At 42.6% G+C, this 27528-nt stretch overlaps 1 protein-coding gene across 1 annotated transcript; it reads left to right on the plus strand.

Moving 5' to 3' along the window:
- Positions 1–1345: 1345 nt before the first annotated feature.
- LOC123072421 (lichenase-2) lies at positions 1346–5842 on the plus strand. Its single transcript, XM_044495966.1, has 2 exons — positions 1346–1622; positions 4759–5842. Exons 1-2 carry the CDS (start codon positions 1565–1567, stop codon positions 5700–5702), a joined length of 1002 nt encoding a protein of 333 aa, XP_044351901.1. The 5' UTR covers positions 1346–1564; the 3' UTR covers positions 5703–5842.
- Positions 5843–27528: the final 21686 nt, after the last annotated feature.

The raw sequence follows: 27528 nt of genomic DNA on the forward strand, positions 1-27528 counted from the left end.
TGAATCAAATCTTTGTTTGTCTTCGGTCATGTCTCTATATGTTTGTTTATTCTGATCTACGCTTCTCTTCATCGGTGATAATTGATGTTCTGGTGTGTTGGTCGTGTGAGGTTTAGCATGATGACTTCTCAACTATCTACTACAAGAAGGTTTGCCCAGCTCCGGCAAGAGGGCAATGACGGCGGCGCGCCTTTGGCTCGCTTTAGTGCACATAGTCATCGCTAGGTGGTCCCCAAACCTGATTGAAATTTTTGCTACTACTGGTGTTCTCAACCATGCCATATGATGAGTAGACTGACAGTTCCTCCATAAACAAAAGGTCCTAAGGGCATCTCCAAAGTCGACCCCCAAAACAAACACGGTATCCATCTGCGTCCTGGTCCAGACCAGTGCATGGACAGTGATGCAGGAGCCGACTATCCAACGATGTTACCTAAATGTCCACCTCTATTTTTTTTTGGCAGAACATCTGTCGCGCATGGTGTCCGCCATGGACATCGTTGGTAGGAGGATGGACGATCCTTGGCCGCGGAGGGATCTTGGGAGGCCGACTGCGTCGTCCAAGGAGGCAGGCGCGTTGGTGCAGGCAGCGAACATTCTACGATGCTTGGGGAGTGGCTGGAAAGGTACAACGACGTCGTTGGACGAGGAGGGTCCAGATGCAAAGAAGGGGGTAGGAGTGGAGTGGAAGAAAGTTTGACAGAGAGGGGATTTGAGTGTGCCGAGGGTGTCGGAGTCCTATGTGACGGTAGTCCGGACTCCTACCCCCCCCCCCCCCCCCCCCCCCCCCCCCCCCCCCCCCACACACACACACCACCCCAATTTGCCTCCGGTTTGTGGGTAAACAGATATCCGGACCGTTACGCGGACCGATGGGGTACCGCTTTAGATGGCAAAATGGTTCCGGACCGCCCGGTCCAGACAAATACAGGCGATATGAGGGTCCACATTAGACATGCCCAAGTATTTCACCATTGGCGTAACCTGGAGGGAGTGCAACAAAACATGTGGTTGGGCGTAGAAACTCGTTGGAAAATAGTCACTCGCTTCAGAACAAGTGCAAAATGATAATATTTTTCAATTTTTTCAACGGATGTTAGGCGCGAACGACCCATGCATACAAGAAAAGTCAATACCGGTGAGTGAGGCCCTCGCTTTAAATCTCGACTTTGCAAGGACGACGTGTACCGGCCGGACGCGCGAGTGGAAATGTACCATCGATCGATCGGCCGGTTGTTGTCGGGCCGTGCACATAGAGACGTCGAACGATCGACACCAGTGAAGACCGTATCCATGCTGGTTGGTCCCGGGCCAAACATCCATGGCATGGTACCATCCACCGGCTTTCTCTGATCCTCTCTCCTATATCTATATAAACCAGCAATCGGAAACGATTTCTTCAGGTACTTCTTGTTACGTGCTATATATTTCAGCTAAGCCTGAAGCTTCGATTTTAAGGAGAGAGAGAGAGAGAGAGAGCAGCTTTGAGTCTGCCCTGGATCATATCAGCGTTGTAGGAGGAGAAGACGGAAACGGCGCAAGGCATAGCTGGGTTGCTTCTTCTATGCTTTCGCTCCACATGGCGTTGCTCCTCGGAGTCATCTTCGCTTCCATCCTTACAAGTAAGTCATCTCTCTCTCTCTCTCTCTCTCTCTCTCTCTCTCTCTCTCTCTCTCTCTCTCTCTCTCGTACGTGTGACATTTGCATCTTTTGATCCATGCAACCAAATTCTACAAATTTACAAAGCAGGAAAAGTTCAACAAAAGCAAATAATGTTTGAAAGTTAAAAAATATCCAAAAAGAACACACCTCCACCCATGCCATGGCGAAGAGAGCTGCTTATTATCCACTTGATATCAAACTATCCAAAAAGCTGCGAGAACGGCCCCCCACCACCCGTGCTTCCTCCCTTTGTCCCGTGGACCAAGACTGGATTAAGATATTTTTCATATCGAATATGACATGGTTTCAGTCAACGGTCTCATCCACAATATTATTCTCTCTGTCCCGTAATATAAAAATATTTTTTACACTACACTAGCATAAAAAACACTCTTATATTATGGGACGGAGCGAGTATCTTGTAAGTTTTTGTAATACAAAAAGATAATCTAATTTTACACAGTATTTCAAGTTTTCTCAGTTTTACTTATAACAAGCCAACTGTGATTAGTTAACACATCATACATTGGCACCAAGAGAGGGGGAAATAGTTCATTTTATTTTGCGGCAAAAACTTCACAACAATGATAATGTGAACATGCTCCACCACAAGTGCACCACACGTCCACACATGCCACACCTACACCAGCTGGCCTCCCAACCACCCGCTAGAACTGACGGATCATGGACACAAAACCTGAATGTTTATTATTTCTCAACGAACACAATCTACACGCACAAATTTGAGCATCCAACACAAAACTTTGATGAGTTCTACTGACGGTCACAAAACCATTACGACACACCCATAAGATAGGGCACTCCGATCAACCAGGCTACCCACAATTAGACCCGCACACCTTACTGTACAGTGGACGTTGTTGAGGTTGCCTATACTGTCATCGTCATCACTTCTTCCGAGCAAGCGCCTTCGACTTCACCATGTACGATCTACCAAGAACACACACAACAAGCAACATGCAAGAACCTAGCGGGCTATGACAAACAATGGGCTACACACTTTGAGGACCAAACAACTCCGGCTACGGTCACAAGTCTCGCAGGAGAAAGAAGCACACCTTACAGAAACATAGCCCGACTTGCCCATCCCAAGGCATCGTTGCCAACACATCGCCCTCCGACTTCATACTTAGAGGCATGCCAAACGGTCGACCATGAAGGACATGCCACGACCATCTTTGTCTTGCCACCCCCATGGTTGCCACAAAAATGCACTTTTTTTTTAAACGAGGCAAAAGATTTGATTTTCATTGATTAAGAAGAGAATTGCCCGGTTAATTGGCGGAAAACCGGGCTAAAACCGATACAACTCAATCCACATGACATGGGCACCACCGGCCAACCTGGCCACCGACATGGAACACAAAGCTGCAAAGAAGAAAGGCATTCGCCGAGGAGTCGCAAGCTTCATCCTCATCACCGGTTGCCTCGAACGAGCGACTCCGACTTCACCATAGAGCTCCAACCTTGAAGCCAACCCGCAAACAGCTGCATAGAAGCCACGACGGCACATGCCACCGGATGGCCACACACGCAAGCAACCGATAGCTCCGACTTTGACGACGAGCCTCACCAGGGAAATATGCAGGACATGCGCCGACTGTGCCCTAAGAGCAACTCGGACACGCCGGGAAGAACCGACTACAAAAGTCCACGCCGCGACCCGAGCTCCTCTCGACGACATCTTTTTTAAGACACGTGTAGAAATGCCCTTCCAAATTCGTGACTATGTCATAACTTAATTAAGCATACGTACAGCTGCATCAGCTTAGACACAAACTCGCGTGATGCGTGATAGCCTAGCTAACACGTACCATCACCTTGACTGGCGAAATAAATATCGCTAGCTGATAAATGCACCCGTGTGCATATGGATATGTCATATTTGTGCGCTTGTGGATATAAGTATACATATATACGTCCATATCTCCATGGAATTTTGCATTCTCTACGACTGAGATGGACAGACAGGAGTACGAAGTGGACTATGTAGCGGCCGTGTTGCAGACTTTGGAACAGAACAGATCATCTCTCTCTTTTTTTTGGCATTTCCAATACACCTGCATGCAGTCAGTGAAATATTTGTGAGATTGTTTTGGCAGTCAGTGAAAGATTTTTTTTCTATCGTTTGCAAAAAAAAGTCAAGCGCCTGCCAATGCTAATTAATGTAGTGAGTACATTTTTTTGGAGAGTTTAGTTACACTATTAGTACATAAACTTGCACGGTGGGTACAAATTCATATATAAAGTTGTAAAACAACACAAATTAGCCCTATAACTTGTGTTTGAGGTATATTTACATAAATTTCTGTTAGTGGCTGTTAACTCTTTGCTAAGTTTGCCTACGTGGCACGCCAACGAGGCCGGGCCTGCACTCTCTTATTTGTGAGTCCCACCTATAAGTGAGAAAGAGAAAGAAAATATAATGTAGCACTGTTGCTGCCTAAACTCGAACTCAAGAGCTCCCGGTTGGGGCATGTTACATAAATTTCTGTACTAATGGTCAAGAAGTGCAACGCTGAGTGGGCCTTAGAAAAGAAGTGCATTGTGCTCTGAGTGGGCGTAAAGCACTAGTACAGTCAAGTAGTCAACCTATTATGAGATAATGAAAAAACCAGCACAAATTAGGAACTGGCTGGCGTACATCCAACCAAAATGTCAGTGATGGGTTGATAGCGGCCTGCCTCCAAACTAAGACAAGAATTTCGAACCGTGTCGAACTTCCCGCCATTCTGTGTTTGCTTCCTCCTATCGCGTGCAACGGTTGCATGCATGCGTCGTGAACAATCCACCGTCCGCATCGTATCATTTTTCAATTGTCGCCAACAGAATGATAGCTAACAATCAAAGTTAACGGATCCTTCTAAGCGATGCCAATGTTACGGTACACAATATTATGATTGTTTCTCTCTGCACGCTACTACTACACACGCACGGTTTGGGTCTGTATAAATCGACTGAGCAACGATCGAGCAATTCATCCACGCATATACACAAGTGCACACATATAGATATTCACTCTTCAAGAGTGGTTACAATTTGGTCGTTAACGAACGATGGGATATACTTGTGCAGGAGCGGCCTCGGTGGGCGTGTGCTACGGCATGAGCGCCAACAACCTGCCGCCGGCGAGCACCGTCGTCGGCATGCTCCGGGACAACGGCTTCAACTCGGTGCGTCTCTATGCACCGGACAGTGACGCGCTGGCGGCACTCGCCGGCACCGGCATCGGCGTCATCGTCGGGGCGCCCAACTACGTTCTACCCGAGCTGGCCGCCAGCGCGTCCGCGGCGGCCGCGTGGGTCCGCGCCAACATCGCGGCACACCCAGATGTCTCCTTCCGGTACCTCACCGTGGGCAACGAGGTGGCCGGCAGCGACACGCAGTACCTGGTCCCAGCGATGGAGAACGTTCAGGGCGCGCTCGCCGCGGCCGGGCTGGGCGACGCCGTAAAGGTCACGACGGCGATATCGCAGGCCACCATCGCGGTCCACGTGCCGCCATCGGCCGGCGAGTTCGCCGACGAGTCCAAGCCGTTCTTGCTTCCCGTGCTGCAGTTCCTGGAGCGCACCGGCGCGCCGCTCCTGGCCAACCTGTACCCGTACTTCGTGTACACGTACAAGGCCGCTGGCGACATGGACGTCAGCTTCATGCTGTTCACGGCGCCGGGGACGGTGGTGCAGGACGGCGAGTACGGGTACCAGAACATGTTTGACGCGAGCGTGGACGCGGTGCATGCGGCGGTGGAGCGGCTCGGGGTGAGCGGCGTCGACGTGGTGGTGTCGGAGACCGGGTGGCCATCGGCGGGCGGCGAGGAGGCGTCGGTGGAGAACGCGAGGACGTACAATCAGAACCTGGTGAGCCACGTGGGGAAGGGCACGCCGCGGCGGCCGTGGAAGGTGGAGACGTACGTGTTCTCCATGTTCAACGAGAACCTCAAGGAGGCCGGCGTGGAGCAGAACTGGGGGCTCTTCTACCCCACCACCGATAGGGTGTACCCCATCACCTTCGGCAAGTGAACTTCCTTGAGTTCGTGCGTCGTCCATCCATGTACACTGTCATGGTCATAGGCATGTATATATACCGTATATATATTTACTGAGTGTGTATTTGTGTGGCTGATTTTTAACATTTTATTTAATTATATATTGACTATTCATTCTGAGTCGTTGGAAGTTATAAAAACTAGTCTGCACACCGGCTAGCCATATTTTAGAGAGATGTATATGATTTGTAATTCTACTACAAAAATCATAACCATTAATAAGTCTCCTCGCCTCCTTCTCCAAGAAAGAAAGTTTGGGTTCGTGCCTCTCGCCGGCGCCGATGCAGGTCCACCTCATCTCCGGTGGCCCTAGGGCCATGGATCGTGGTGGTTCCTGGCAAGGGCCGGCGGGAGGGCTTCGTTTTTAGTCTTTTTTTTCAATCTTGCTAGGGTTTGTGTCCTGCTCAGGAAGATGAGACGGCGGTGGCTCCCTGAAGATGAAATAAAGGTCTCTCGCCTAGCCCCTGTTCCGACAGTGCATCTAGCATCGTTGGTGGGCATGTGGAGGTGTGTCTCCGGCAGATCGATCTTTGATGAATTTGCTCGGATCTCGTCGTTGTTTGTCAACGTTCGTGTGTCTTTGGTTTGGATCCTTCCGATCTACGTTATTTTTTATCGGCGACGGTTGCTGTTCTGGGTGTTGGTCCTATGGGGCCTTAGCACGACGACTTTCCGACTGTCTACTACAACAAGTTGTGTTCGACTCCGGCGATGGAGGGGTGATGATGTCGGCGTGCCTTCGGCTCGCTTCAGTGCTTGTAGTCGTCGCTGGGTGGTCTACGGATCTGGATGTAATTTTTATTTCTGGTGTTCGTTGTACTGCCACTATTGAAGATGAATAGATTGAAAACTTTTCCGAAAATAATCTACTACAAAAGGCCTATGCATTGCAACGAAAGAAAACAATACCACACGCTCATAACCCAATAATCAAGAGCTTATGCGTTGCAGTGGGAGAAAATGGGAGAAAAATGATACCAGCTTCCTTTCTATCAACAATATGGAAATCAAACCTTTGCAACAAAAGAACTCACATAATTAACTTAGAATCCTTCCTATCCATAAGTTATTTAATAGCAGAATGATCAGTGTGAATTGTAACCTAAGAGTCAACAATATAATGTCTGAATTTATCACATGCAAACACAACTGGTAAAAATTCTTTCTCAGTAGTCGCATAATTTTTTGAGCACTATCCAAGGTCTTTCTAGCATAATGAATAATATTTAATTTCTTATCAATTCTTAGACCAAGAAAAACACTGATAGCAAAATCACTAGCATGACACATAATTTCAAAAAGTAATTTCAATTAGGTGGATGAACATTAGAAGCAGTTATCAAGGCTTTCTTAAGCATTTTAAAGGCTTCTACGCAATAATCATAAAAAATAAATGGAATATCTTTTTAGAAAAGATCAGTAAGAGACCTAATTTTTTAGAAATTTCCTTAATAAATCTTCTATAGAAACCAGCATAACCAAAAAAACTTCTTATACCGTTAATATCTTTAGGCCATGGCATTATTTCAATATATTTAGCATCAATTTTAGCTTTATCTGCCTCAATGCCTCTTTAAGAAATCTTATGACCAAGAACTATACCTTCGTTTACCATGAAGGGTCACTTCTGCAATTGAAGACAAATTAGTTTCTTCGCATCTCTGCAAAACTCTATCAAGATTGCTCAAGCCATCATCAAAAGAAGTTCCGTATACGAAAAAAATAATTCATGAAGACCTCAACAATTTTCACAAAAATAAAAAATATAGCAGTCATGCAAAACTCTAAACATAAGGACGACCCAGATTAGCCCTTTCTCTTCATAAGAAGAAAGGGTATGATAGTCATATCCTATATAATTAAGAAGTTCACCGTCACTACTTGATTTATCTCAACATGCAGCATAGACATATAAGCATCAAGTCACGCGAAGCCACGTCACACCTTCATGCACTCCCACCTTCTGATGTCCCTGGAAGAAAAAACAAAATATACCCCAATCTTTCCCCACGCCCTGCTCGGGCTCCTCCACCCGCTGTCAGCCTCCCTCACCAAATCCACCTCCTCACCCTGTTCCTCCACCCCGAATCGTCCTTGTGGCGGCGGCGCTCCGGACCCTGCCATCCCCATTGCCTCGAGCTCCTGCCACCGCCAGCCTTCGTCGCCGCTGGTCAAAGCCACCTCATTATCCCCTTCCTCGGCTCCGGATCCTCCTAGCGGCTGCGGCGCTCCGGAGGGGGCCATTCCCATCGTCCGTCCCAGTTCCTGCGGCATCCAGCAGGATGATGCGGTGGATGCGACCATCCCCCTCCTCGCGCGACGCCATGCGCATTGCCCGACGGGAGCATCCCCGAGCAGCACCTATCGGATGGCTCGGGAAGGAGCAGCTTGCGGCTCGCCGGTCTACCACTGGCCCCTCGTCTTGCCTCTTCGTCGATGCCATGCCCATGGCCAGACGGGAGCATCCCCGAGCAGGCCCTCTAGTGCCCCCTCGCGCCTCCAGCCTCGCCTTCCTTGCCGCGACCAGCCTCCGATCCAGTGAGATTAGCTTAGAAGAAGAAGCTCGCAGTACAATACCTACCATTGCCCTGTTAATGTGGGCATGCCTTCCCCTTATTGTAATTAGGATGGTTTCTTATTCATGTGATGTCTATGATTTTTGCTTGTGTTCGTTTCCAGGTGGTTTGTGATATGCTCTTTTCTTCGCGCTTGAATTGTAGGGTCAACGCACTATTTACTCACGCCAACCTACCCAGCCCATTGCTTCCAACCATTTGCAGCCTAATGTTCCAAATGGCCCACACTAAAGGTAAGAAAAAACCCTTCCGCTGCAGGTAATTGATGATTGATGCTACACTTCCTCTTCCCACGATCTGCACAAGAAACCGAAGAATTCCCCTTTAAAGTCTACCCCACCTCAGCTCATCCTTTTCACATCATCTTCTAGCATGGGTGAACGTCTGCCATAGGGTGTTCATATTGCCCACGTCATCGCCCTTCTTCTCCTACCTAATCCTATTCAGCATCACCCAGTCCATCATGATCTTCATCACTGGTACGTGTCTCTTGTGCCTCACCCGCCATAAATCGGCATTTGCCACCGGCTCGACCTGAACTATCTCTCTCACGGGATACATGTTTGTAGGTACAAAGACAATCGGTTGGAATGAAGTAGCTAGTGGGGTCCAGGGGATGCCATCGTCGCAGTCGGCCGTCGTCACATCACTCGCCATTGTCATCCGCTTACAAAGAGGGTTCATCAGCCCCCTTGCTACTTCTTGAGCTTGCGTTGGTTTTTCCCTTGAAGAGAAAAGGGTGATGCAACAAAGTAGAGATAAATATTTCCCTCAGTTTGAGAACCAAGGTATCAATACCGTAGGAGACAACACACAAATCACCGAATACCTTCACAAACAATCAAACAAACTTGCACCCAACGCGATAAAGGGGTTGTCAATCCCTTCACGGTTACTTGCAAAAGTGAGATCTGATAGAGATAGATAAAGATAAAGTAAATATTTTTGATATTTTTGGTTTACAGATAGGAAAGTAAAAGATTGCAAGAATAGTAGATCGGAAACTTGTATGATGGAAAACAGAACTTATATGATGGAAAAGAGACCCAGGGGCCATATGTTTCACTAGAGGCTTCTCTCAAGATAGAAAATAATACGGTGGGTGAACAAATTACTGCCGAGCAATTAATTGATAGAAAAGCGCAAAGTTATGACGATATCTAAGGCAATGATCATGAACATAGGCATCACGTCCGTGTCAAGTAGACCGGCTCCTGCCTACATGTACTACTATTACTCCACACATCGACCGCTATCCAGCATGCATCTAGAGTATTAAGTTCATAAAGAACGGAGTAACGCATTAAGTAAGATGACATGATGTAGCGGAATTAACTCAAGCAATATGATGAAAACCCCATCATTTTATCCTCGATGGCAACAATACAATACGTGTCTTGCTACCCCTACTGTCACTGGGAAAGGACACCGCAAGATTGAACCCAATGCTAAGCACTTGTTCCATTGCAAGAAAAACCAATCTAGTTGGCCAAACTAAACCGATAGTTCGAAGAGAATTACAAAGATATCAAATCATGCATATAAGAATTCATAGAATATTCAAATAGTATTCATAGATAAGCTAATCATAAATCCACAATTCATCGGATCTCGGCAAATACACCACAAGAAGTTATTACATCGAATAGATCTCCAAGAACATCGAGGAGAACATGGTATTGAGAATCAAAGAGAGAAAATAAGCCATCTAGCTACTAGTCCGTAGGTCTGAGGTAAACTACTCATGCTTCATCATAAAGGTAATGGTGTTGGTGTAGAAGCCCTCCGTGATCGAATCCCCCTCCGAGAGGACGCCAGAAAAGGCCCCTAGATGGTATCTCATAGGTACAGAAGGTTGCGGCGGTGGAAAAGTGTTTTTGTGGATGCCTCTGGTTGTTTTCGGGTATAAGAGTATATATCGGCGAAAGAATTAGGTTAGGAGACCCACGAGGGGCCAACAAGAAAGGGGGGCACGCCCTACCCCCCCAGGGCGCGCCATCCACCCTTTTGGCCACCTCGAGGCTCCTCCGACTTCATCTCCAAGTCTCCTTGTTTGCTTTTGGTCCAAGAAAGATCATTGCGAAAGTTTTATTATGTTTGGACTGCGTTTGGTATTTCTTTTCTACAAAACTCTAAAACAGGAAAAAAACAGGAACTGGCACTGGGTTCTATGTTAATAGGTTAGTCCCAAAAATAATATAAAATAGAATAATAATGCATATAAAACATCCAAATTAGATAATATAATAGCATGGAACAATAAAAAATTATAGATACGTTTGATACGTATCAAGCATCCCCAAGCTTAATTCCTGCTTGTCCTCGAGTAGGTAAATGATAAAAACAGAATTTTTGATGTGGAATGCTACCTAACATATTTATCCATGTAATTTCCTTTATTGTGGCATGAATGTTCAGATCCGAAAGATTCAAAACAAAAGTTTAATATTGACATAAAAACAATAATACTTCGAGCATACTAATAAAGCAATCATGTCTTCTCAAAATAACATGGCCTAAGAAAGCTATCCCTACAAAATCATATAGTCTGGCTATGCTCCATCTTCATCACATTAAATGCACAACCCCGATGACAAGCCAATCAATTTTTTCATACTTTTGATGTTCTCAAACTTTTTCAACTTTCACGCAATACATGAGCGGGAGCCATGGATCTAGCACTATATGTGGAATAGGATATGGTGGTTGTGGAGAAGACAAAAAGAGGGAGATAGTCTCACGTCAACTAGGCGTATCAACGGGCTATGGAGATGCCCGTCAATAGATATCAATGTGAGTGAGTAGGAATTTCCATGCAATGGATGCACTAGAGCTATAAGTTTATCAAAGCTCAAAAAGAAAACTAAGTGGGTGTGCATCCAACTCGCTTGCTCACGAAGACCTAGGGCAATTTGAGGAAGCCCATCATTGGAATATACAAGCCAAGTTCTACAATTAAAAATTCCCACTAGTATACGAAAGTGATATCATAGGAGACTCTCTATCATGAAGATCATGGTGCTACTTTGAAGCACAAGTGTGGTAAAAGGATAGTAGCATTGCCCCTTCTCTCTTTTTCTATCATTTTTTTAGTTGGGCCTTTCTCTTTTTTTGGCCTCTTTATTTTCGTCCGGGGTCTCATCCTGACTTGTGGGGGAATCATAGTCTCCATCATCCTTTCCTCACTAGGACAATGCTCTAATAATGAAGATCATCACACTTTTATTTACTTACAAGTAAAGAATTACAACTCGATACTAGAACAAAATATGACTCTATATGAATGCCACCGGCGGTGTATCGGGATGTGCAATGAATCAAGAGTGACATGTACGAAAGGGTTATGAAAGGTGGCTTTGCCACAAATACGATGTCAACTACATGATCATGCAAAGCAATATGACAATGATGAAGCGTGTCATAATAAACGGAATCGTGGAAAGTTGCATGGCAATATATCCCGGAATGGCTATGGAAATGCCATAATAGGTACTCCCTCCTTCCATTTATATAGGACCTAATGCATTTTTCGAGGTTAACTTTGACCAAATGTTAAAGAAATAATATATGACATGCAAGTTACACACAACATATCGACAAATTCGTATGTGAAAGGAGCTTTCAATGATATAATTTACGCATTATACATCTCATGTACTATTAATTTTATCAATAGTCAAAGGCGGTCTTGAAAAACACGTTAGGCCCTATATATATGGAAGGAGGGAGTATGTATGGTGGCTGTTCTGAGGAAGGTATATGGTGGGTGTATGGTACCGGCGAAAGTTGCGCGGCACAAGAGAGGCTAGCAATGGTGGAAGGGTGAGAGTGTGTATAATCCATGGACTCAACATTAGTCATAAAGAACTCACATACTTGTTGCAAAAATCTATTAGTCATCAAAAGAAAATACTACACGCATGCTCCTAGGGGGATAGATTGGTAGGAAAAGACCATCGCTCGTCCCCGACTGCCACTCATAAGGAAGACAATCAATAAATACCTCATGCTCCAACTTCATTACATAACGGTTCACCATACGTGCATGCTACGAGAATCTCAAACCTCAACGCAAGTATCTCTCCAATTCACAATTACTAACTAGCATGACTCTAATATCACCATATTTATATCTCAAAACAATCATAAGGAATCAAACTTCTCGTAGTATTCAATGCACTTTATAAGAAAGTTTTTATTATATCCCTCTTGGATGCCTATCATATTAGGACTAAATTCATAACCAAAGCACATTACCATGCTGTTTAAAAAGACTTTCAAAATAATATAAGTAAAGAACGAGAGTTCAACAATTTCTATAAAATAAAACCACCGTCGTGCTCTAAAAAGATATAAGTGAAGCACTAGTGCAATATTGCCTTGCTCAAAAGATATAAGTGAAGCACATAGAGTATTCTAATAAATCACGATTTATACGTGTCTCTCTCAAATGGTGTGTACAACAAGGATGATTGTGGCAAACTAAAAAGCAAAGACTCAAATCATACAAGACGCTCCAAGCAAAACACATATCATGTGGTGAATAAAAATATAGCCTCAAGTAAAGTTACCGATAGACGAAGAAGAAAGACGGGATGCCTTCCGGGACATCCCCAAGCTTAGGCTCTTGGTTGTCCTTGAGTATTACCTTGGGGTGCCTTGGGTATCCCCAAGCTTAGTCTCTTGCCACTCCTGATAACCCACTGATACGTCCATTTTGCATCATGCTTTTATATCAATATTTATTGCATTATGGGCTGTTATTACACATTATATCTCAATACTTATGGCTATTCTCTCTTATTTTACAAGGTTTACCATGAAGAGGGGGAATGCTGGCAACTGGAATTCTGGCTGGAAAAGGAGCAAATGTTGGAAACCTATTCTGCACATCTCCAAAAGTCCTGGAACTCCATGAAACAACCTTTTGGAATTAATAAGAATTTCTGAGCGAAAGAAATATGCCAGGGGGCCCACACCCTGTCCAGGAGACAGGGGGCGCCCCCCCTATAGGGCGTGCCCCCTATCTCCTGGGCCCCCTGGTGGGCCTCCGGCATCCATCTTCTGCTATATCATCACTTTTACCCTGGAAAAAAATCATGGGCAAGCTTACGGGACGACACTCCGCCGCCATGAGGCGAAACCTTGGCGGAATCAATCTAGGGCTCTGGCGGAGCTGTTCTGCCGGGGACACTTCCCTCCGGGAGGGGGAAATCATCACCAACGTCATCACCAACGTTCCTCTCATCGGGAGGGGAGTCAATCTCCATCAACATCTTCACCAGCACCATCTCCTCTCAAAACGCTAGTTCATCTCTTGTATCCAATCTTGTATCAAAACCACAAATTGGTACCTGTGGGTGGCTAGTAGTGTTGATTACTCCTTGTATTTGATTCTAATTGGTTTACTTGGTGGAAGATCATATGTTCAGATCCTTTATGCATATTATTGCTCCTCTGATTATGAACATGAATATGCTTTGTGACTAGTTACGTTTGTTCCTGAGGACATGGGTGAAGTCCTGCTATTAGTAGTCATGTGAATTTGGTATTCGTTCGATATTTTGATGAGATGTATTTTGTCTTTTCCTCTAGTGGTGTTATGTGAACGTCGACTACATGAAACTTCACCATTATTTGGGCCTAGAGGAAGGTATGGGGAAGTAATAAGTAGATGATGGGTTGCTAGAGTGACAAAAGCTTAAACCCTAGTTTATGCGTTGCTTCGTTAGGGGCTGATATGGATCCATATGCTTAATGTTGTGGTTAGGTTTACCTTAATACTTCTTTTTGTAGTTGCGGATGCTTGCAATAGGGTTAATCATAAGTGGGATGCTTGTCCAAGTTAGGGAAGTACCCAAGTACCGGTCCACCCACATATCAAATTATCAAAGTACCGAACGTGAATCATATGAACGTGATGAAAACTAGCTTGACGATAATTCCCAATGTGTCCTCGGCAGCTCCTTTCTCATTATTAGAATTTGTCTAGGCTTATCCTTTGCTACAAAAAGGATTGGGCCCCCTTGCTGCATTTTGTTTACTTTATTTACTTGTTACTCGTTACTATTTATCTTATCACAAAACTATCTATCACCTTCAATTTCAGTGCTTGCAGAGAAAACCTTACTGAAAACCGCTTATCATTTCCTTCTGTTCCTCGTTGGGTTCGACACTCTTACTTATCGAAAGGACTACAATAGATCCCCTACACTTGTGGATCATCAAGACTCTTTTCTGGCGCCGTTGCCGGGGAGTGTAGCGCTTTTGGTGAGTGGAACTTGGTAAGGAAACATTTATATAGTGTGCTGAAATTTTTTGTTACTTGTCACTATGGAAACTAATCCTTTGAGGGGCTTGTTTGGGGTATCTTCACCCCAACCAGAAGAGCAAAGAGTTGCTCCTCAATCTACTGAACTTTATGAAAATATTTACTTTGAGATTCCTTCGGGTATGATAGAGAAACTGCTAGCTAATCCATTTGCAGGTGATGGAACATTGCATCCCGATTTACACCTTATCTTTGTGGATGAAGTTTGTGGATTATTTAAGCTTGCAGGTATTCCCAATGATGTTGTCAAAAGGAAGGTATTCCCTTTATCTTTGAAGGGAGATGCATTCACATGGTATAGGCTATGTGATGATACGGGATCTTGGAATTATAAGCGATTGAAGTTGGAACTTCACCAGAAGTTCTATCATATGCATCTTGTTCATCGTGATCGTAATTAAATATATAATTTCTGGCCTCGCGAAGGAGAAAGCATCTCTCAATCTTGGGGGAGGCTTAAGTCAATGTTATGTTCATGCCCCAATCATGAGCTCTCTCGGGAAATGATTATTCAGAACTTTTATGCTCAGCTTTCTCTTGATAATCGCAACCTGCTCAATACTTCCTGTGCTGGTTCTTATATGCTGAAGACTATTGATTTCAAATGGGACTTATTGGAAAGAATTAAACACAACTCTTAAGATTGGGGTTCCGACGATGGTAAGGAGTCAGGTATGACACCTAAGTTCGATTGTGTTAAATCTTTTATGGATACCGATGCTTTCCGTGGATTTAGCTCTAAGTATGGACTTGACTCTGAGATAGTAGCTACTTTTTGTGAATCTTTCGCTACTCACATTGATCTCCCTAAAGAGAAGTGGTTTAAATATAATCCTCTTGTTGAAGTGAAAGTAGTTGCACCTATTACAGTCGAAGAAAAGACTATTACCTATAGTGATCCTATTGTTCTTACTGCTTATGTTGAAAAACCTCCTTTTCCTGTGAGGATAAAAAATCATGCTAAAGCTTCGACTGTTGTTCGTAAGAGTAATACTAGGACTTATACACCTCCTGAGCAAATTAATGTTGAACCTAGTATTGCTATGGTTAAAGATCTCTTGGATGAGGATTTAGATGGGCATGCTATTTCTTTCTTGGGTGAGACTGCTAATATTGCTAGACCTGATACTAAGACACGTAGACCTGTTGTAGGCATGCCTGTTATTTCGGTTAAAGTAGGAGATCATTGTTATCATGGCTTATGTGATATGGGTGCTAGTGCTAGTGCAATACCTTATGATCTTTATAAAGAAATTATGCACGACATTGCACCCGTTGAATTAGAAGACATTGATATTACTATTAAACTTGCTAATAGGGATACCATTAAACCTATTGGGATTGTTAGGGATGTTGAAGTTTTGTGTGAGAAGGTTAAATACCCTACTGATTTTCTTGTTCTTAGTTCCCCACAAGATGATTTTTGTCCCATTATTTTTGGTAGACCCTTCTTGAATACTGCTAGTGCTAAGATTAATTGTGAAAAGAATATTGTCACTGTTGGCATAGATGGTATGTCTCACGAGTTTAATTTCGCTAAGTTTAGTAGACAACCTCATGAAAGGGAACCACCTAGTAAGGATGAGATTATTGGTCTTGCTTCCATTGCTGTTCCTCCAACTGATCCGTTAGAACAATATTTGCTAGACCATGAAAACAATATGTTTATGAAGGAAAGGGAGGAAATAGATGAAGTGTTTTTTAAACAGGAACCTATGCTGAAACATAACCTTCCTGTTGAAATTCTTGGGGATCCCCCTCCACCCAAGGGTGAACCCGTGTTGGAACTCAAACCATTACCTCATAATCTTAAGTATGCTTATCTTGATGAAAAAGAAATATATCCTGTTATTATTAGTGCTAACCTTTCAGAGAAAGAAGAAGAAATATTATTGAAAACTCTGAAGAAGCACTGAGCTGCTATTGGATATACCACATTATGCCAACACAAAATTACATTGGAGGACGATGCCAAACCAATTAGAGATCCTCAAATATGATTAAATCCCAAGATGAAGGAAGTGGTAAGAAAGGAGATACTAAAGCTCCTTGAGGCAGGTATTATTTATCCCGTTGCTGATAGTGAATGGGTAAGCCCTGTTCATTGTGTTCCTAAAAAGGGAGGTATTACCGTTGTTCCTAATGATAAAGATGAATTGATCCTGCAAATAATTATTACATGTTATAGGATGGTAATTGATTTCCATAAGTTAAATAAAGCTACTAAGAAAGATCATTACCCTTTACCTTTTATTGATCAAATGCTAGAAATACTATCCAAACACACACATTTTGCTTTCTAGATGGTTATTCTAGCTTCTCTCAAATACCTGTGTCAGCTAAGGATCAATCTAAAACTACTTTTACTTGCCCTTTTGGTACTTTTGCTTATAGACGTATGCCTTTTGGTTTATGTAATGCACCCACTACCTTTCAAAGATGCATGATGGCTATATTCTATGATTTTTGTGAAAAGATTTGTGAGGTATTCATGGATGACTTTTCCGTTTATGGATCCTCTTTTGATGATTGTTTGAGCAACTTTGATCGAGTTTTGCAAAGATGCGAAGACACTAGTCTCGTCCTGAATTGGGAAAAGTGTCACTTTATGGTTAATGAAGGCATTGTCTTGGGGCACAAGATCTCCGAGAGAGGTATTGAAGTTGATAAATCCAAAGTTGATGCTATTGAAAAGATGCCATGTCCCAAGGACATAAAAGGTATAAGAAGTTTCCTTGGTCATGCCGGCTTTTATAAGAGGTTCATTAAGGACTTTTCTAAAATCTCTAGGCCTCTGACTAATTTATTGCAAAAAGATATTCCTTTTGTCTTTGATGATGATTGTGTAGAAGCATTTGAAACACTTAAGAAAGCTTTGATCACTACACCCATTGTTCAGCCGCCTGATTGGAATTTACCTTTTGAAATTATGTGTGATGCTAGTGATTATGCTATAGGTGCTGTTTTAGGGCAAAGAGTCGATAAGAAATTAAATGTTATCTAGTATGCCAGTAAGACTCTTGATACTGCCCAGAGAAATTATGCTACTACTAAAAAATAGTTCTTAGCAGTCATGTTTGCATGTGATAAGTTTAGACCTTATATTGTTGATTCCAAAGTCACTATTTACACTGATCATGCTGCTATTAAATATCTTATGGAAAAGAAATATGCTAAGCCTAGACTCATTAGATGGGTTCTCTTGCTCCAAGAATTTGACTTGCATATTATTGATAGAAAGGGAGCTGAGAACCCCGTTGCTGACAACTTGTCTAGGTTAGAGAATGTTCTTGATGACCCACTGCCTATTAATGATAGATTTCCTCATGAATAATTAGCGGTCGTCAATGCTTCTCATACTGCTCCTTGGTATGCTGATTATGCTAATTACATTGTTGCTAAATATATACCGCCTAGTTTCACATACCAGCAAAAGAAAAAGTTCTTTTATGATTTAAGACATTACTTCTGGGATGATCCACACCTTTATAAAGAAGGAGTAGATGGTGTTATTAGATGTTGTGTGCCTAAGCATGAACATGAACAGACTCTATGCAAGTGTCACTCCGAATCTTATGGAGGACATCACGCTGGAGATAGAACTGCACACAAGGTACTACAATCTGGTTTTTATTGGCCTACTCTCTTTAAAGATGCTCGTAAGTTTGTCTTATCTTGTGATGAATGTCAAAGAATAGGTAACATTAGTAGACGTCAAGAAATGCCTATGAATTATTCTCTTGTTATTGAACCGTTTCATGTTTGGGGCTTTGATTATATGGGACCTTTTCCTGCCTCTAATGGTTATACACATATTTTAGTTGCTGTTGATTATGTTACTAAGTGGGTAGAAGCTATTCCAACTAGTAGTGCTGATCATAACACTTCTATTAATATGCTTAAGGAAGTTATCTTTCCGAGGTTTGGAGTCCCTAGATATCTTATGACTGATGGTGGTTTACATTTTATTCATGGTGCTTTCTGTAAGAGGCTTGCTAAGTATGATGTCAATCATAGAATCGCATCTCCTTATCATCCGCAGTCTAGTGGTCAAGTAGAGTTGAGCAATAGAGAGCTCAAATTAATTTTGCAAAAGACTGTGAATAGATCTAGAAAGAATTGGTCCAAAAAACTTGACGATGCATTATGGGCCTATAGAACTGCATACAAAAATCCTATGGGTATGTCTCCTTATAAGATGGTTTATGGAAAAGCGTGTCATTTACCTCTTGAACTTTAACACAAGGCATATTGGGCTATCAAAGAGCTCAATTATGACTTCAAACTTGCCAGTGAGAAGAGGTTGTTTGATATTAGCTCACTTGATGAATGGAGAACCCAAACCTACGAGAATGCCAAGCTTTTCAAAGAAAAAGTCAAACGCTGGCATGATAAGAGGATACAAAAGAGTGAGTTTAACGTAGGAGATTATGTTTTATTATTCAACTCTCGTTTAAAAATTTTTGCAGGAAAACTTCTCTCGAAGTGGGAAGGTCCTTACGTTATCGAGGAGGTCTATCGTTCTGGTGCCATAAAAATCAACTACTTCTAAGGCACAAATCCGAGGGTGGTAAATGGTCAATGAATTAAACATTATATTTCAGGTAATCCTATCAATGTTGAAACTAATATTATTGAAACCGTAACCCCTGAGGAATACATAGGGGACACTTTCCAGAACATTCCAGACTCCGAAAAGGCATAGGTACGTGGTACGATAAGTAAACCGACTCCAAAACAACTCCAATAGCAATTTTTATCAGTTTTGGAATATTTAAGAATTTTAGGAAGAAAGAAGTAGTCCGAAAGGGACACGAGGCTCCCAGAGTGTAGGGCGCCCCCCTGTAGGGCGCGCCCCCTGTCTCGTGGGCACCCCGTGTGCCTCCCGGACTCTGTTTTCTTGCACATTACGCATTTTGGTCGGTAAAAATTCAATATATATACTCCCGAAGCTTTTGACCACCTTATCATGCAAATATCCTCTATTTTCATTTCGAGCTGTTTTTGTTTCAGATCTAAGAGCATCATGTCGTCTCCAAGTGCTCCCAAGGACAAGTTTTTCAAGAGGGTTATCAACCCCTATCTTGCGGAGGTGTTGCAACACCCTCAAACCATTGAGATGCGTGAGGGGGTGCTGCACATCCGTGATGTGGAGGGACCAAGGCGTACGGGAAGCGTGGAGACAAAGCTCGAAGCCGTGGAGCAACAAGTTTTCAAGTGCCAAGGGATGGTGGAGCGTGGACTCGACGCCAACCAGATGATGATCACGGAGTTCACCAGCAACCACAAGCTGGATGCCAAAGTCATTGGGGAGACCATCTTCAAGCTTCAAGAGAAAATCGAGCATCTCCAAGCACAGATCTATGACCTGCAAAACCAGAACTGTGAGTATGAATATAGATTTAAGAGGACGAGTTTGGCTGCAGATTTAAGGATCCCGGAAACTCGATCATCCTTCTATGATGGAGAGCCTATGCCTTGGAAGACGGACGACAAGCCTACATCAGCAACAATTCCTACTTCACCACCTCCGAGGACCTAATCACATGGATATGGGCACTCCCCTTGGCAACTGCCAAGCTTGGGGGACGTGCCTCGGTATCGTATCACCATCACACTCCTATCTTTACCGCTTTCCTTAGTTCGATCTTTTTAGTAGTATCTTGATCTAGTAGATTCAAGTTTTTATATCAAGTAGTTTTGAGTTTTGCTTTGTGATCTCTTTTTGTAATCGAGTCTGTGAGCTATCTATAATAAAGATTAGTGTTGAGTCAAGGGCTTTGCTATGTTTCTATGATCTTGAGAAAGTAGAAAGAATAATGGAGTTCATATCGATCTTATGGATAGTGACAACTTCACACATAGAAAGTATGAGGCATAAAAATTATTGAGAGTTGATGAACGTAGCCTTGGTCATCGTTGCAATTAATAGGAAGTGATAAGGAAAGAGGGGTTCACATATAAATATATTATCTTGGACACCTTTTATAGTTGTGAGCACTCATTAAGTATGACATGCTAAAAGAGTTGACGTTGGACAAGGAAGACAAGTAATGGTTTATGTTTCCGACATCTCAGTTAAAGTATATTGTCATTGACCTTACAAACATGTTGAGCTTGCCTTTCCCCATCATGCTAGCCAAATTCCTTGCACCAAGTAGAGATACTACTTGTGCTTCCAAATATCCTTAAACCCAGTTTTGCCATGAGAGTCCACCATACCTACCTATGGATTGAGTATGATCCTTCAAGTAAGTTGTCATAGGTGCAAGCAATAAAAATTGCTCTCTAAATATGTATGACTTATTAGTGCAGAGAAAATAATCTTTGTATGAACTTGTTGTGGAAGTAATCAAAGCGACGGACTGCATAATAAGGTCCACATACAAGGGGCAATATAAAGTGACGTTCTTTTTCATTAAGATTTTGTGCATCAACCCTAAACGCGCATGACAACCTCTGCTTCCCTCTGCGAAGGGCCTATCTTTTACTTTATGTTTTTACTTTATACTTGAGTCAAGGTGATCCTCACCTTTCCCTTTTTCATTTTATCCTTTGGCAAGCTCCTCGTGTTTGAAAGATCATGATAGATATATCCAATTGGATGTAAGTTAGCATGGGCTATTATTGTTGACATCACCAAAAGGTGAATACGTTGGGAGGAAACACAATAAGCCCCTATCTTTCTCAGTGTCCGGCTGAAACTCTATAACCACAAGTACTGCATGAGTGTTAGCAATTGTAGAAGACTACGAGATAGTTGAGTATGTGAGCTTGCTGAAAAGCTCTATTGTTGACTCTTTTTGATATTATGATAAATTGCAATTGCTTCAATGACTGAGATTATAGTTTGTTAGTTCTCAATGAAGTTTCTGAACCATACTTGACATTGTGAATTGATTGTTACTTGAGCATACGAAAGTATATGACAAAATCTATAAATGTTGTTGTTATTAGAATAATCATGATGCCCTAATGTTCGTATTTTGTTTTTATCGACACCTCTATCTCTAAACATGTGGACATATTTTTCGATTTCGGCTTCCGCTTGAGGACAAGCGAGGTCTAAGCTTGGGGGAGTTGATACGTCCATTTTGCATCATGCTTTTATATTAATATTTATTGCATTATAGGCTGTTATTTTACATTATATCTCAATACTTATGGCTATTCTATCTTATTTTACAAGGTTTACCATGAAGAGGGGGAATGCCGGCAGCTGGAATTCTGGCTGGAAAAGGAGCAAACGTTGGAAACCTATTCTGCACAGCTCCAAAAGTCCTGAAACTCCACGAAACAACCTTTTGGAATTAATAAGAATTTCTGAGCGAAAGAAATATGCCAGGGGGCCCACACCCTGTCCAGGAGACAGGGGGCGCGCCCCCTATCTCCTGGGCCCCCTGGTGGGCCTCCGGCATCCATCTTCTGCTATATCATCACTTTTACCCTAGAAAAAATCGAGAGCAAGCTTATGGGACGAAACTCCGCCGCCCCGAGGCGGAACCTTGGTGGAATCAATCAAGGGCTCTGGTGGAGCTGTTCTACCGGGGACACTTCCCTCTGGGAGGGGAAATCATCACCAACGATCCTCTCATCGGGAGGGGGTCAATCTCCATCAACATCTTCACCAGCACCATCTCCTCTCAAAACCCTAGTTCATCTCTTGTATCCAATCTTGTATCAAAACCGCAAATTGGTACCTGTGGGTTGCTAGTAGTGTTGATTACTCCTTGTAGTTGATGCTAATTGGTTTACTTGGTGGAAGATCATATGTTCAGATCCTTTATGCATATTATTACTCCTCTGATTATGAACATGAATATGCTTTGTGAGTTGTTACGTTTGTTCCTGAGGACATGGGTGAAGTCTTGCTATTAGTAGTCATGTGAATTTGGTATTCGTTCGATATTTTGATGAGATGTATGTTGTCTTTTCCTCTAGTGCTGTTATGTGAATGTCGACTACATGACACTTCACCATTATTTGGGCCTAGAGGAAGGCATGGGGAAGTAATAAGTAGATGATGGGTTGCTAGAGTGATAGAAGCTTAAACCCTAGTGTATGCGTTGCTTCGTTAGGGGCTGATATGGATCCATATGCTTAATGTTGTGGTTAGGTTTACCTTAATACTTCTTTTTGTAGTTGTGGATGCTTGCAATAGGGGTTAATCATAAGTGGTATGCTTGTCCAAGTTAGGGTAGTACCCAAGTACCGGTCCACCCACATATCAAATTATCAAAGTACCGAAGGCGAATCATATGAACGTGATGAAAACTAGCTTGACGATAATTCCCAATATGTCCTCGGGAGCTCCTTTCTCATTATTAGAATTTGTCCAGGCTTATCCTTTCCTACATAAAGGATTGGGCCCCCTTGCTGCACTTTGTTTACTTTATTTACTTGTTACTCGTTACTATTTATCTTATCACAAAACTATCTATCACCTTCAATTTCAGTGCTTGCAGAGAAAACCTTACTGAAAACCGCTTATCATTTCCTTTTGCTCCTCGTTGGGTTTGACACTCTTACTTATCAAAAGGACTACGATAGATCCCCTACACTAGTGGGTCATCACCCACAAGTATAGGGAATCGCAACAGTTTTTGAGGGTAGAGTATTCAACCCAAATTTATAGATTCAACACAAGAGGAGCCAAAGAATATTTGAAGGTATTAGCAGCTGAGTTGTCAATTCAACCACACCCGAAGATTAATTATCTGCAACAAGGTGATTAGTAGCACAGTAGTATGATAGTTTTGATGATAGCAGTAGTAGTAATGGTAATAGTAACAATGATAGCAGTGGTATTGTAGCAATAACGATAGCAGTAGCAACACTAGTAACTTAGGAAGAACAATATAAGACAATTTCGTAGGCATTGGATTGGTGACTTGTTGGATGACATTCATCATGTGATGGTTATAACCTAGGGCGATATGGCACAGCTCCAGTTCATCGATATAATATAGGCATTTATTCCGTAAATAGTCATACGTGCTTTATTAAAAGAACTTGCATGACATCTTTTGTCCTACCCTCCCGTGGCAGTGGGGTCCATATTGGAAACTAAGGGATATTAAAGCCTCTTTTTAATAGAGAACCGGAACAAAGCATTAACACATAGTGAATACATGAACTCCTCAAACCCCGATCATCACCGAGAGTGGACCCGGTTGTTGTCATTCCGGGGTTGTCAGGTCATAACCGTAGTAGGTGAATAGAACTTGCAAGATCAGATCTAAAACATGGATATAATGATGAATTCATAAATGGTTCAGATCTGAGTTCATGGAACTCGGGCCCAAAGTGACAAGCATTAAGCATAGCAAAGTCATAGCAACATCAATCTAAGAACATAGTGGATGCTAGGGATCAGGCCCTAACGAAACTAACTCGATTAGATGATGAATCTCATCCAACTCCTCACCGACCAGCGAGCCTACGAAGGAATTACTCACTCCCGGTGGGGAGCATCATGGAATTGGCGATGGAGATGGGTTGGTGATGATGAAGGACGAAGATCCCCCTCCCCGGAGCCCCTAATGAACTCCAGATCTGCTCTCCCGAGGAAGAACATGGCTTGGCAGCGGCTTCGTCTCATGGATTGAGATAATTCTTTTTCCCTGTTTTTTTTTCAAAATATGTGATTTTATAGTATCAGGGGGGTCATCTGTAGGGCCGCCAGGTGGGTACAACCAACCTGGGCGCGCTAGGAGAGGGGGGCGCGTCCTGCTGGGCTGTGCCCACCCAGGTGCCCCTCTCCGGCAGGTCTTGGCTCCAGAAATTCTTATTATTGATATAAAAAATCCTTGCAAAGTTTCGTTCCATTCCGAGAACTTTTATTTCTGCACAAAAACAACACCGTGGTAGTTCTGCTGAAAACAGCGTCAGTCCGGGGTTAGTTTCATTCAAATAATGCAAATTAGAGTCCAAAAGAGGAAAAGCGTGAGAAAAAGTAGATACGTTGGAGACATATCAACTCCCTCAAGCTTAAACCTTTGCTTGTCCTCAAGCAATTCAGTTGATAAACTGAAAGTGAGAAAGAAAAACTTTTACGAACTCTTTTGCTCTTGTTTGCATAAATAAGCTTAAACAACACCTAGGTTTTTAGCTAGCATTATAACTAACCATGTCAATAATAACATTTAAAGATTATAATGACTCGTATCAATGACATAATCAGCTAGCGAGCAATAATAAAATATCTCAAACAACAACATGTTGTCAAAACAACCATGATATAATATAACAATAGTGGTATCTCGCTAGCCCTTTGTGAGACTTCAAAACATAAATGCAGGGCACCTCCAAAGTTCAAGCAGCGACTAAACATTGTAATTCATGGTAGAAAAGATTCAGTCATGATGCACCCAACATTAGCTACACATAATGCATAAATCATGGCAGTTGTGCTCTACTCAGTTTCTGGCGCTTGTTTTAGAAGGTGGTGACTCAACATAGAAGTAAATAGATAGTCCCTTCGAGAGGGAAGCAGTGATTTGCAAAGGTGCCAGAGCTCAATTTTTAAAACAGAGATAAATGATATTTTGAGACATGCACCCTTCTTATTCACTTCACGACCATCAGATATCAATATCTTCCATGCTAAGCACGCTAGTGGCGGTTCCCAAGCGATAAAAGTAAAGGTTTTGACTCCATTGGGAGTTTTTGTTTGATTATTTCAGAGATGAACTCTTTTTCATGTTTGCAGTTTGGGACTGGACATCCCTATTACCGCTCATTTTCTCGTGCAATGGCGAGTGAACAAACACTCGACCTGAGAATAACCCGCTTAGCATGGAAGATACCGACCACCTCCCGTCATTCCACGAACGATCCAGGCACACAGAAAGGATAATTTTTATAAGTTTTTAGAGGTGGCACATGCAAATTTACTTAGGACGGCAGGGTAATACCGCATATAGGTCGGTATGGTGGACTCATCTTGAATAACTTTGGGTTCAAGGTTTTTAATATACAAGCAGAATTCCCACTTAGTACAGGCGAAGGCTAGCAATTTAGATTGAGAAGCGGCTAGCTAGAGAGCAACAACAATCATAACCGTGCATTATGCGTAAGTAACATTGGACACTAGCATGAATAGGATATGGACACCATGAACATAGATATCATAGAGGCTATGTTGGTTTTGATTCAACTACATGTATGAACATGTGCCAAGTCAAGCCACTCGAATATTCAGAGCAGGATACCATATCATCATACTACATCACAATCATTTTAACGCTATGTTGATATCCAAGATAAATTATTATCAACTCCCAGCTACTTATGCATGGCATGAGAAACTATAATCTCTAATTGTCATTGCAAACATGTTTAATCATAATGGGCTGAATCATGGATACTAGGTTAAACATATTTACACAAATAGAACATGTCGAGTTCATACCAGTTTCTCCCTGCCACGGCCAGTTCATCGGATGTCTTCATTATTGCCTTTCACTTGCATGACCGAATGATATGAAAACAATAATAGTGCAAGAATGCAGTGGACTAAGCTGGAATCTGCAAACATTTTATTCAACAGGAGAAGAAAAGGTAAAATGTGCTCTTATTAGTTCAACAATTATTCATATGAGAGCCACTCAACATTTTCATCGTGGTCTTCTCCTTGGTAAGACTCGAATAAAAAGAAAAGAAGTTCAGAGAAACACACTGAAATATTTTTGGAGTTTTTGATTTTCTTGAACAAGCAAACAAAAGGGAAAAGCGAAAACGAGAAAAACTATTTACACGGGAAACCTCCCAACAAGCAAAAGAAGAACAAGGGAATCTTTTTGGATTTTCTTTTTAATAGTACTACTAAGCGTGCATTGAAAGTAAACTAGCTAAAACTATTTTTTTTGGTTTTTCTAAAGTTTTCCAAACACACAAGAAGAAAGCAGGAAAATAAATCTAAGCATGGATTATACAATGAAAGAGTGTGAACACCGATTAATGAAATATGTGGACATGGATGTAAGGTCGGTGGAAACATGTACTCCCCCAAGCTTAGGCTTTTGGCCTAACTTGGTAGTCGATTAGTAGCCTGGAGAGTAGTAGTGGTGCTGAGGAGCAGGCATACACTCATCCCACTGCTGAGGCTCCTCCACAGCCTCTGTAGCAGCGTGAGCGTTCCTGTAGGCGATGATGTCTGCAGGCATAATCCGGTATCCGCCCCTGGCAGGATAATCAAACAAAGCAGGCGCATGCAATGGAATAACATCACGAGTTTCAATGCTATAGACCAGGTTGTAAGGAATGGCAATGTCAGGACGATCATGTGTAAGAAAGTGATGGTGTTCCATGGCTGCACGGTCTAGGTAAACCTTAGTCAGAGGGTAATCATGAGGGCATGTCCCAACATTGAAGTGAGCCGCCAAACGAGTAGCAAAAATCCCACCATGTATTTTACCCTAGGATTTGTTAAGATGCAGGCAACGAGCCACGATAGCTCCCAAGCTATGCGTGTTTTCTCCCTCAAGTGCACGACGTAAAACAACAAGGTCTGGTGAACTAAGTGCACCACCTTCTCCCTAGCAAGCAAGCATTTAGTAATGAAAAGTGCAAAGTAATGAACAGCAGGAAAATGTAAGCCAGTGGCAGTGATGGCTAACACTCCTCTCTCATCACACACCGTCAAAGTGCGATAAAAGGCCTCAAACTCGGACGGCCTAGGATGAGCCAAGCTCCCATCAGAACGGATCATGCATATGTTACAAAATTCAGTAAGTGATATCTGATGGTTTTCAGCATATAAATCAAAGCTCACTTCAGGAGGATTATTCCTAGACAGGAAAGTAAAACTTTGAACAAAGATGTTTGTGAGGATTTGGTGCCGATCACACTCATCTGTGATGAAGTCAGTGAGGCCGGCATTAGCAATATAT

Source organism: Triticum aestivum, chromosome 3B (assembly GCF_018294505.1).
Source record: "Triticum aestivum cultivar Chinese Spring chromosome 3B, IWGSC CS RefSeq v2.1, whole genome shotgun sequence".
NCBI lineage: Eukaryota > Viridiplantae > Streptophyta > Magnoliopsida > Poales > Poaceae > Triticum > Triticum aestivum.